Here is a 12,000-nt window from a genome sequence, read left to right as displayed (position 1 = left end):
ACAAAGTCCAATAGGAGGCAGTTCTGTCTTTATGAAAATTTTAGGATTAAGCCTACAGTCCCAGCTGTTTTTATTTTCCATCCTAGTAGCATTTTTCAGGCTTTAGGTAATTTATTAAAGGAACTAGTGAAGTTTTACTCAAGATCAGAAACAGTCTCTTTGCATGTCATTTAATCTCACATGAAGCATCAACTTCCCCACCCCTCTCCTTATGCTTTGCCTGAGACCCCTCCTGTGAGGCCCTCCCGTTGCTTTCTCCTCCCTGGTCCTGTAGCACTTTGTACTTATCTTTTTTTTTACATTTGACACATAATTTGTAATTAGTCGTATGTATTTTTCTTTGTTTTTCAGGAGATTTTACTGTTCTCGAAGGCAGGAAACTGTCTTGTCTGTGTTTGTATCTCTCCAAAAATATTTGCCGAATGAATATTGTTGGAGACATGAATAAAGGTATATACTAGAAGCAAAAGTATTGTAATTTAATTAATTTTTTTCCCTGGAATGAAGGGTAAATGAAAAGGCCTATTGAGAAATAAGATTGATGGAATAATAATAGCAGCTATGTTAGTCACTGTTCTAAGTATTACATGGGATAGCAATTATTATCATCCCTCCCCATTTTATTGGGGAGGAAGCTGAGATAGAGAGGTCAAGTGACTTGCTCAAAACCATGCAGCTAGTAGGTGGCAGTCAGGATCTGGACTCCAGAGGCTGGGCCATTAGCCATCATTCTTCCTCTCCAAGGTTGGAAGAGACTGAGAGAGCTCAGATCCCTGGACATGTGAAATCTGCCAGGTCACAACTGTTACTATTACTGTAATATTACTAAAGAGCTAAACTAAACCACTGGCTTCTTTTGTAAGCCCTTCCCCTCTAATGCACCCCTACTCAACTCTCAGATAGCAGTACAGATAACTATAAGCCAAAGAATGCTAAAGAATTTTCTCTGAGGCTCTGGGACAACTTGTCTGAGCCAGCTACCACCCTACCCCAGGTCTTGTAACTTGGCTTTTTAGTCATAAGAGCCCTGCCTTCCTACAGCCTGTGGAAGAGAAAGGGACTCTAGGAACAGAGTTCTGGGAGAAAGGTGATGGAGAGGGTAAGAGAAGGAGAGGGAGCATGTATTCTTACCAATCTGTGTTTTGGTCTCCTTATCTTAAAATGAGGGACTTGAACTATATAATTCTTTCTCAAACTGTGCTCTAAGGACCCAGGGCATCCAAAAACTCTGTGAGAACTGAGTATTTTTATTTAAAGGTTAACTAACAAATTAACATAACCTTATTTGGGACCATCTTCTACTGGACTTCTGCCTCTTGATTTCAGGACCAAACGTTGGATATCTTGCAACCAAACATTGACTCTTTCTGCTTGGAAAGTACCCTGTTGTTTCCCTCCTCTCCCCAGCTAGTCCTGACCCACAGTCTTCAGCTAGAAAACCGAATGGGAACAGCATTTGACGGTGAGCATGTCAAGGCTGCTATTTACTTGTGCAGTGGAAATTTTCCTCTGAAAGCTGTTGTATAAAGTAAATCTTTAGTTTCTTAAGTTATTTAATAAATTGAGTCTGACTTTGGATCATTAGAACAAAATAAATGTATGAAATAATGACTGACTTTTATTCTGGATCACTGAGAAAAATATACCAGTAGTTTAATCTGTTTAAGTCTGTGAATCAGAATTATACACCAAGAAAAGGCCAGATCAGTCTCTTTGCTGTAGGAACAGAGGTTTTTGCAGCAGGTCAGTAAACAGTTGCATCAAAACAACCTGCGCCACCCGATGCCATGTGCGTGAACAGATGTGGTGCATATGGATCCACCTTTCAGTGCACCAGCTTACAATTCATTAGGAGAAAATGCTATAGTAAACAGATGATTCTTTTCCATTAAACTTAAAGTTTTTATTTTATCCCTTGTAGGATACATCATTATAGCGGGTGGATCATTTACTTTGTATACTTTTGTGCATTCTGGATTTGGGTGATGTTATTCTTGTGGTGTGTTTAATATGCTTTTCTGTCCCCTGTATTTCCTGTAACCTAGTAGTTGTATCTAGAGGCTTGATTAGGTTCAAGCTAAATATTTCAGGCAAGAATACCTCATAGCTGGTGCTGTATACTCTCAAGTGTATCTCATCAGGAGTCGCACAAAGCTTGGCAGTCCCATTTATAATGCATGGAGGAGGTCCACCTCTCCAACCTGTTTGCCCAGCCAGTACTCTTTGTGAGCAAGAAAAGAAATATCTACTGTCTTTGAGCCTGTCTTAACACATGCAGTTTCTCTCTTAAAGTCATTCTACATCTACCTTTTGGCAGTAAGCATAAAAACCATCCAAAAAACTGTAAGTGCCTTGCCAATAAGCTGTTAGCAAGTCTTAATTCAGGAGACCTGTCTCTCCTGGCATTCTGAGAAGCAGAAGTCTCAAATTACTTCCAGCTGAGATGGAAAAGAAACAAAACAGGAACTCATCGGAGGTAGGCAGAATAATGCCACCGCCACTACCCACCCCCGAAGTTGTACCCATCATACTCTCTAGGACCTGGGAATATATTATTTTCTCTGGCCAGAGGACTTTGCAAATATGATTAAGGGTGCTGATTTTGAGATAAAGGGGTTATTCTGGACTATCTAGATGGACCCAATCTAATCACATGAAAAATGTCAAAAAGGGAGGTGGAAGAATGGGTCAGAGAGATATGATGTGAGGCTTTGACCCACTGCTGCTCTCTTTAAAGGTGCAGGAAGGGGCCATGAGCCAAGGAATGCAGGCAGTTTCTAGATGCTGGAAAAGGCAAGGGAACAGAATCCCTCCTGGTGCTTCTAAAAAGGAGCATTGCTTTGCCAACGCCCTGATTTTAGCTCTGTGAGACGACTTCTGACCTATGTAACTGTAAGATCAGAAAATAGAAGTAAGTGTTGTTTTAAATCATTAAGTTTGTGGTTATTTGCTATGATAGCAATGGAATTTCCCAAAAAGCACTTGAAGTCTGTGTGTGTGTGTGTGTGTGTGTGTGTCTGTGTGTGTGTCTGTGTGTACAGTAGGCACATTTAAAGTCCTTAATGCCTAGAATCTCTGGAAACTTGTGCACTTAATTACTGCATTTTTACAAGAGTGATGTCAGTGAGGATGCTCCTCAGTAGCTGAAATAGATCCAGGCTGTTGACATGATGCCAGATAGTCAAGGGGACATGTGAATATGTAGTCAGTCATGTGTGTGATTCCAAATATCTGAATGTCGGAATCATGTAGCCAGGTATAGACCAGTTATATCTGAGGGGAATTTTCCGGTTTCATCTGGAAAGTGTTGTCTGGACTTTGTGAGATCCAGCTGGAACTAAAGAAGTCCCTGTGTCTCAGGAGAACAATGAAATGTGGCCCTGGATGTCTGCTGGAGTCATGGTGTATTCATTAGGATGAGCTGCTGAATGCTGTGGTCAGGCCCTTGGGCAAGTGACACAACTGAACTTTTGTTTCCTTCTAAATCACCCCCCTCCTCTACTGTTGAAATGTGGTTAACTGCTTCATCTCTCAATTAGGGTGTCATCCTTCTAATTCATACCAAGCAAAACAGTTGGAAAATAAAACCTCATGGCCGGACAGAGGGGCGAGGGGAATGGGAAGAGGAAAGGAATAAACACATAATTAGGAACCAAAAGCAGACTGAAAGACTCATAGATTCAGATCTCATCTTAGTGCAGGCGGACTAGGCGTTTGACCTTGCATTAACCTTCCTGATCCTTAACTTTCCAGAACGCTGAAAGATGATTAATAATACCTGTTGCACAAAGGTGACAAGAAGTAATAAATGGTAGTTAAGGGTAATGAGTAAGCCAAGTCTAACAGCTACTGCTTTCAAGATTTCTTAGAATGCAAGTTGCTTTTGTTTTAAGGACTGTGAAGAATTCGATAAGTCATTTCTGAGTTGGGTACCAATTATTGTTGTGTTCTGAATATTCTTACAGTAATTCCCTTGCTAGAGCTATAATGTAACTCTGAAGATAAAATCATGCCATCTTTGTTCATACCCACTTGAACCATACATGAAATCCTGTAATGTAGATTTCAGCCTTACACTGAAGTCACTTGTAGTCTAACAGGTATTTCTCGGTCGGTTTTTTTTCTTAACATAACTGTTATATAACTAAAGTAACAAAAAATGGGAACTCATTAGATTAAGTATAGAATTTACTTTGAAGGGGTGTATACAGTCTAAATCATTTATTATTAAAAATTGTATGAATTTTAATAAATTTATTCTTATTTTAAAGATATTATTACTTTATAGTCAATTTTCCTCTTTTTTTTTTGAGCGAATCTCAGAGCCCTTTTCTCCTACCCAGTAGATTGAATCATTCAGTAATAGAAAAAGAAAAACCACAGTGTTTTGTGTTTGTGTGTATATTTATATATTTTTTAAAAACCCAGCTAACTAATGTAGGAAACCCTCTCCAAATTCCCTGAAGAGATATATATTGGCAAGACTGCTAGAAATTTACATTCATTTATTATATGAAATCAGAACATTAGAACCATTTCCCACTGCTTACTGTCCACACCTTGTACCCTGAGAAGAAGCCTGTTTCTTGGTCATGGAACAGCATGTAGCAAGTGCCTTTGTGATGATATGCTTGTCAGAGGGAAAGAGGACATGGATCATCATAATGCTGTGTAGGACTCAGTTCCTTCAGAAATTTCCCAGAGACGCTTGGCTGGGCAAAGAACAATAAGCCCCTGAAGAATGCTGTGGCTTCTCAGGCCTGATGAAGGAAAAAATACTGGGCGAGAGTTGCTGTGTCCTTAGATGTTGTTGATGGCAACACACTGGTAATGAGTGGACTAGGTATTTCAACATTTTTTCTTGCCCTGGGAAATTTTCCAGGTGCACCTCTGTTTTCTTTCGGCAGCTGAAAATGTCAGTTACCATCAGACAGGTGTAGCTGACCTTTAAAAAAAAAAAAAAAGGAAGTGGGTTGGCACACTGTCATTCTTTGTTCCCTTGGTGGTTTGGAAACTAATAAAATGTCTTCTACCCACTGAATGAGCCACTTCTGCTTTTCTGTTCCCCGCTAACCCCCAGTACTTACATATTTTTGCTGAGAAATGCTGAGACGGCAAGGCATAGTATTTGCTTTATCCTGGGGTATGACATGTAATGTTTATGAGAGATCAAGGTGAGGCTTTTGGATTGCTGACAGTTTTACCATGGAGGCCAAATTGTTTTTTTAAAATAATGATTAGTGCCTGGAGATAGTCATGACACTCTTCTATCTAAAATAAAATGTAAAATAAGAAATATTTTGCTTAAGTGCTGGAAGTCAGAGAAGGTTGCTGTCCATATGTCAGAAACTTGAAGGAGTTTCTACTAGATGTAATGTAACTGGTTCTGGAGAATTCATTTTCTGCTCTGCTTCCCGAAACAGAAGCATTGCCCTGAGAGAAGTATAGATTGGTGATCTTCAAACTTTTTGCTAGATATCCACCAATATGATTTTTTTTAATGATATACTTTCTCATGTTTTTGACATCTAAATGTTTTCATCATTTTTAAAACAAGAGGTATAAAACATTACACATTTCATAAGTTCAGAGAAGGTGAAGGTTGATCATGTGTGGAATAAATTATTTCATGATATGATTTGATAGAATAGGTTTTGATGACTTTACTGAGTAATATTAAATCTGAAAGAAATCAATAAAAAAAATTATACGTAGATTTTGTCTAACACATCTTGAAAAATGTGGAAATCCCAGGGTTTTTTTTTTAAACATTGCAGTTACTTTAAAAATATTCCACATCACTAATGTTTTACTTTACTGTGAATTCAGAACTTCCCAGCACTGGCCAAGCTCATCCTTACGGACCTGTTTACAGGACAGAGAGAGACAGAAAGGCCTGAGGTTTTCCCAAACTAATATTTTGAATCATTTAGTGCAGCACACCATAGTAAGATTTGAGAAATATGAATAGCATGACTTTTTTTTTTTTTTTTTGTAAAGTGGGAGAAAGAATATTGTTAATGCCAAAAATCTCTTTGGCAGTTTTAGAAAAGAGTACATATGAAAGTCGAAGATATGGAAACTCTTCTCCCTAAAATGGCCTTCGGAAAGTCCATTTGAAGACTGCTAGAATAGATCGTGGACCCAAGGAACTGTAGCAGGAGAAACATGGAAGCGGTGGATAAGATGGAGTGAGGGAGAGAATGGGGATGCTCCATTTAGGTCAAGTTAGAGAGTGTGGATCGGGTCCATTTGAGGGTGCACTTGTTTACCCATCCTGAGGGCAGGTGGTAACCTCCAACAGAAGGTGACAGAAGAGGTAGAGGAGTTTCTCCCAAAGTAGCAGGCTCAGATTACTCATGGCCTCAAGCCCCTCGTTTCCTTCAGGCTGCTAGAGGAAGAAACAGAAAATCAGCCCTCCGACTTATGAGGCATTTATTGAGTATCTACTATGTGCTAGCCATTGTCCTCTGTACCAGAGATACTCTGGTAATCAAGAAAGATAAAGTTTTACATTCGTGAGTTGAGGGACAGGGAGATGGAGAAGCAAAGAAAATTCATGGTCCTGTGAGCACATGTGAGGTAGAGATAAGTACTATGATGAGAATCACCTGAGTGATATAACCAAAATGGCTACTCCAGCGTGGCTGGTCAGAAATGGCTTCTCAGAGGAGGTAGCATTTAAACTGAGACCTAAAGTCATCCACATAAAAATCAATCAGTACATTCAAAATTAGTAAATATTCACTGGGTGCTTGCCACATACCAGGCACTGTTTAGGCACTTAGTTTATACTGGAAAATAGGCAAAGATCTTTGCCAGGGAATCTTACATTCTAATGGAGAGAAAGGGGGACAGACGCTAAACCGTAAGCATTATAAACAAGTAAATTATAAGCACAGGGTGAATATTATACAAAAAGAAAAGGCGTAGAACAGTTTAAGGAAAATAGGTAGTATGAGGACAGATTGTAAGTTTAATTAGGTCGGTTGGAGTAGGCATCACCAGGACAGTGACCCGTGAGTGTAGATTTAAACAAGGTGACTCTATAAGGGGAGAGCTGGAGCAAAGGCCCTAGAATGGAAGCATGGCTGACACGTGTAAAAAATAACAAGAATATGAACATAACAGAGTAAGTTGGTATTGGGGTTAGGACAGGCAATCAGATGTCACCAGAGGCAGGCCATCTAAGCCATTGGGAGGAGTCTGTGTTTTCACTCTGAAGAAAATGGGGGCACCAACGCAGGATTTTGAGTTAACTTGGGTTTCAACAGGATCACTGTGGCTGCTGTGTGGAGAACAGATGACCAGAAGAGTGGAAAAGAGAGCCCTTTAGAAGGCCGAGTAATGCAGGTCCAGGACGATGATGCTTTGGTCTAGGTACTAACAGTGGAGGTGGTGAGAAGAGATTGGATTCCAGTTGTATTTTGAAGATAGAGCCAGCGTGATCTCATGTCAGATTAGAATGGGATGAGGAAGAAAGAGAAGAGACGAGTAGATTCCAAGGTTTTCGCCTGAGTAACTGGAACATGGAATTATGTCAGTTGAGGTGGAAAGGCTGTAGGGGAGCAGGTTTTGGATTAAAGATTGGGGGGAAACAGTCTAGACTGAAGGAAATTTTTTTATTCTTTCATTTGTACTTTTTTAGATAACATTTTATATCTATTTTGATATAGAAATACTAAACATTAAATATTTTAAGTTTTTTTGAAGGCTAATAAGCCATAAATTTAAAAACTATGAAGACTGCATTATTTTGACAAGATTTAGAGGCAAGTAGCAGAAATACTATCTATTATGGAATTTGATTCAGATTTTATGATAGTTTTGTTTGTAGAACTAAGGAAGAAATGGTAAAAGAGGTATCTTTTATTTCCTAGACTGGATTAAATATAGCTGAAATCCATATTCTTAGCTCTGGCAATAAGAATAAGATTGAAAATCAAGTTATACCAAAGAGTTCTGACACGGGAAAACCATGAGGTTAAGTCATGGTATAACAAGTAGATGACCCGAAAAATGTTTTTGCCCTTGGGAAGGTAGATATTTAAACTGACTGATAGTGGTCAAACTTGTTTTTGTCATCTAATTTTGATTTATTCCAAGAAACTAGTGACTAAATCTTACAGTAATATTTTATTTAGTAGTATTATTTTCCCTCCACTGATTTTAGTAACTTTAATATTTAGAATTTGACATTTGGAAGTTCAGAAACTTGTTTCTCTGAAATTTTTCTTTGGAATCATTAAAATTGGGTTTTGCAACTCTACTTTTTACTACAAAATCTTTTGGCATAAATTTGGTGCTTCCGATCATCTTAAGAGTATGATTACTAGCCGTTAATTAGGGGAATACAAATTATTTAATGAGGCTCTTCAATTTGTGTTGGTGTGGAAGAAATATAATTTCTGAGGCCTGCATCCTTCCTTAGGAGAAGCTGGAGAGTTGGTTGGGTCTTAGGGGCCAGAACGATATGACCCATTCAAAACAGCTTGGAGCTCAAAGAAGCACAGATTGAACACAGCCACAGTCTTTCACAGGGCACAAGGGATCACGAAGGGGAAACCAAGATCCTTCAAAAGTACAAAGAGCAGAAGTACAGAGTCTGGATGTGCTGAAAACTGAAATGGAATAGGTAGATCTGGAGCCAGAGAATGAAAAAGCTGGGGATGCCCTGAAAATCAGGCTGACTCTTGCCTTTAGTGACCTTTGAACATGGATGTGTGAGCTGGTCATCCTAGCTTACTAGTGTGCTGTGTAAAAAATTAGGAATTAAGACACATACACATGAGCTGTTTATTCCTACTCTAAATAAACAGAACACTCTCCCTAAGTGGTTTCAGTTGTTGGGGTTTTTTTTTCCCAGAAACTTTTGTAGTCTATTGTTGTCTTTCCATAAAATGAAGATGATATAAGGAAGTACATATTTACTATCTAAAAATGTTTTCTGAATTTGATACAATACAATCTTTAGGGCTGTGCATATTATCTCTTCAGTATCTAGATTCTCAATAGGTTATAGCCCCATAATTTAGAAATAAAGTTTTAAAAGCTCAGTGTTACCAATGACACTTAGCTGTTTTCCAAATTCCATCTTGCAGCTAGGTTCATAAAACTCAGAAAGGAATTTGAAGTCTATCTAATACAATTAAAGGTATTTTATTTATAAATTTATAAATTAACTTTGCCATATTTTTCAGTCATTCATTCATTTCTGCTGTAGGTTCATGAGGGAGGGGAGGAAAAAAAATGGAAATAGTCAATATAGACAAATTATTCAAGAACTTTAGTCATAAAGGGGAGGGAGAGATTAAGTATCCTGTTGGGCCAGTGTAAGTATTCAGTTTCTTGGGGAAGTAATATTACAATGTTGTAGTGGATTTATTTCATTTCATTGTTTCTTGAAATTACCTTTCTCCCCTTTAATCCAACACTGTTCCTACCCAGTTTCTCAAAGAAGCCAGTGAGACTAGAAGGCATTAGCAAGTGATACCATTTTGGTCTGTTCTACATTGTATTTTCAGTCCAGCTCTTTGTGACTTTAGTTAACACATTTCTAGTCCCTGATCACCTCTGAGTGAACCAATGCCATTAAGCAGCTAAACATAACGAATACCCCAATGCTTCTCCAGGGTTTTTCTAAAGAACCCTTACCTCAGCCTGACATATCCCTAGGAGGCTCCGAGAAGGTAGACTGCAGTAGCTCATCGCAAGCACAAAATCTTTGTGAAGGCCTTTATTTGATCTTAAACCTTTCTGTGAATTTCGGCTTCTATTATATATTCATATATGTTTTAATGTAAAAAATGTTTATCATTTAATAAAATCTGTCCTCCAGGAAAATGTATCATGCATATCCTATTGCCTAGCATACTGCATGTGCCCCAGGGAGTGGTTCTGCCTCAGTTTGAAGAACATGGGTATACTAGAAAGAATACTGGATTGGAGATGCAGATATTTGGGTTCTGGCCCATCTTTGTGATACTTAGCTCTCTGACTTTGGGAAACTCATTTAACCCATTTCCTGTTTGCCCAGAGAATACTCGCAGGCTGCGCTTGCAACTGCAGCATTTACCCCAAGGTAATTAGCAGATCACAGTCCTAACCTTACCCCCAAAGTCTGCCATGAAATATCTCACTTTAATTATTATTTTTGCATCGTTCTAGTATATCAATAGTCTTTGGAAACAAATAACATCATTCTACTTATAGCGTTCTGTTTTTAGTAGTGGTATTTCCATTTATAAAATATAGTAATTTCGATCACCGAAAATGTCAAATCCTAGAAAATGGAGCATTCAACGCATGATGTTAACATTGTTCTCGAACAGTCGTTAGCTGAAAATTCATTTGATGAATCCGATTTTTGCGTACATTTCTGTTACGTTAGGATTAGAGACAAGTTTATATTTTATTTTCATAGCGAAAACCAGATTTGCTTTAGCCTCAAAGTGCGTGTTTTTATAAAATTAAACTAACACTGGCAGCGAGCTTCATTTTTTTTTTTTTTTTCTAAATAAGAAATGAGTTAGACCTATTGGTCATGTCAACCAATGGTTGTGGTACCAATTCAGCACCAATAGGAATCCCCAATTTGGGATGTGGGAAAGAAGGAAACTGTATTCAAAGCAAGCAGCTTAATTGTGATATTGCACAGTTGTGAGGCTGCCCTGGGGTGAGGTCCTTCCCCAGCTCTGCTCTGCTCCATCTGCTCTCCTACTCTCTGCCCTTTACTAGTATGCTATGCTCTGCCCTGTGCCAGTCTACTTTGGACCGGTCCAGCAAGACATCTTCAGTGTGTTCATCTTACGTGTTTCAGCTACAGCAGGGAAATGTAGTCTTCAGTTGTTGATAGAAAGGAAAAGTGTGCTCTCCAAACCAGAGGGGAGCTGGCTTATATAGAGAGAAGTCCTCACACCCAGTCCCTAATCCTCATGCAAATGAGGACTCTAAATTCTTACAGTTTAATTGGTCTAAAAGGCACTGTCCTGACTTCTCAGAATGGGGATGCTCTGATTAGTCAGTGACAATGTTGATGAGAAGTATGGCTATGCAGCTCCGATTGGATGGGGAACGTCTCAGTCCTATTAGTTGAAACACATTTCCAGGAACCCCTTTGTAAGGGCTGGCTCAGATGGCAGAAACATAGTACAGGCAGGCAGGCAGTTCAGTGTGGGAGGCAGGCACTTCGGCTTCTCCCTGAACTGCAATTTGGGTGAGAGGCCTCTGTGTAGAAATGGCTGCTAGACTCTGGCTCTTTGTTTGTTTGAGCCCAATTAGCCACCAAGAGCCCTTCTTAGTAGCTATCTTCTTTCTTAGGGTCCACAGTCTCCATTTTCTCCATTTCCATTGAGCAATCAGGCTGGATAATCACAAAGATCCTTCCTTCTATCATTCTATAATGACAAAGAATCTTGAACGCCTAACCCATGCCTCGATAAGACCTAAGTGATTGCAGTTTATAGATCATAATGTCCAGGATGTACAGCTTACTGTCCTTACCCTCTTTACTATCTCATAATTACAATAAGAATTTTTGATTATTGAATGAATAAAGAATGAGTGGGCATTTTGGCATCATTGGTCTACACATTCCTCTTTCCCTCTCCTACCTAGATGGAAATATGAATTTAATGTGAATTAAATCCATAGCCCTCCCTTGGCAAATAAAGACATGGGCATATGATTTCCATGAGTTAACATGTTTTTGTTTGTTTGTTTTGTTTTGTTTTGTTTTATTCAGCAGTCTCATCCATTTTCCCCAGCCTGTGTCCTCCCTGATAGAAATTTAGCCACTTCTACAAATGGCAGCCAAAGAAATATTCTCCTATAACCTCAACCAACAGCTGAAAACTTATTTTAAAGAAACGACTGTCTGCAAAAAGGGTGGTGCTTCTGGGCTCATCCAAATTGCTGTGTGCAACACACTTGCTAAATTAACCAGACTGTATCATCCATGAGAACAGTCAGCGCTCTTAAGTTTTTTAAGCTTTTTCTCCA

At 38.9% G+C, this 12,000-nt stretch overlaps 1 protein-coding gene across 6 annotated transcripts in view; it reads left to right on the top strand.

The window, feature by feature from the left end:
* Positions 1 to 12,000, top strand: part of CRADD (CASP2 and RIPK1 domain containing adaptor with death domain) — a 181,372-nt gene that overhangs the window by 126,268 nt on the left and 43,104 nt on the right. Inside the window, exons 3-4 of one of the 6 annotated variants that reach the window (XR_004955889.1) lie at positions 352 to 450; positions 1,327 to 1,462. The exons of 4 other annotated variants lie outside the window; for them this stretch is intronic. Coding sequence is in view for 1 of the 2 variants with exons in the window: in XM_036237570.1 (XP_036093463.1) it covers positions 352 to 450; positions 1,327 to 1,361 (134 nt within the window). In the remaining variant the exon portion in view is untranslated. Of the gene's footprint in view, positions 1 to 351; positions 451 to 1,326; positions 10,156 to 12,000 lie in introns of those variants that run through there. One more of the 6 variants, XM_036237570.1, reaches the window with a different exon arrangement.

Source organism: Rousettus aegyptiacus, unplaced genomic scaffold (assembly GCF_014176215.1).
Source record: "Rousettus aegyptiacus isolate mRouAeg1 unplaced genomic scaffold, mRouAeg1.p scaffold_m13_p_2, whole genome shotgun sequence".
NCBI lineage: Eukaryota > Metazoa > Chordata > Mammalia > Chiroptera > Pteropodidae > Rousettus > Rousettus aegyptiacus.
Note: the sequence above shows the minus strand (reverse complement) of the source record. Positions and strands in the feature narration are given on the sequence as shown.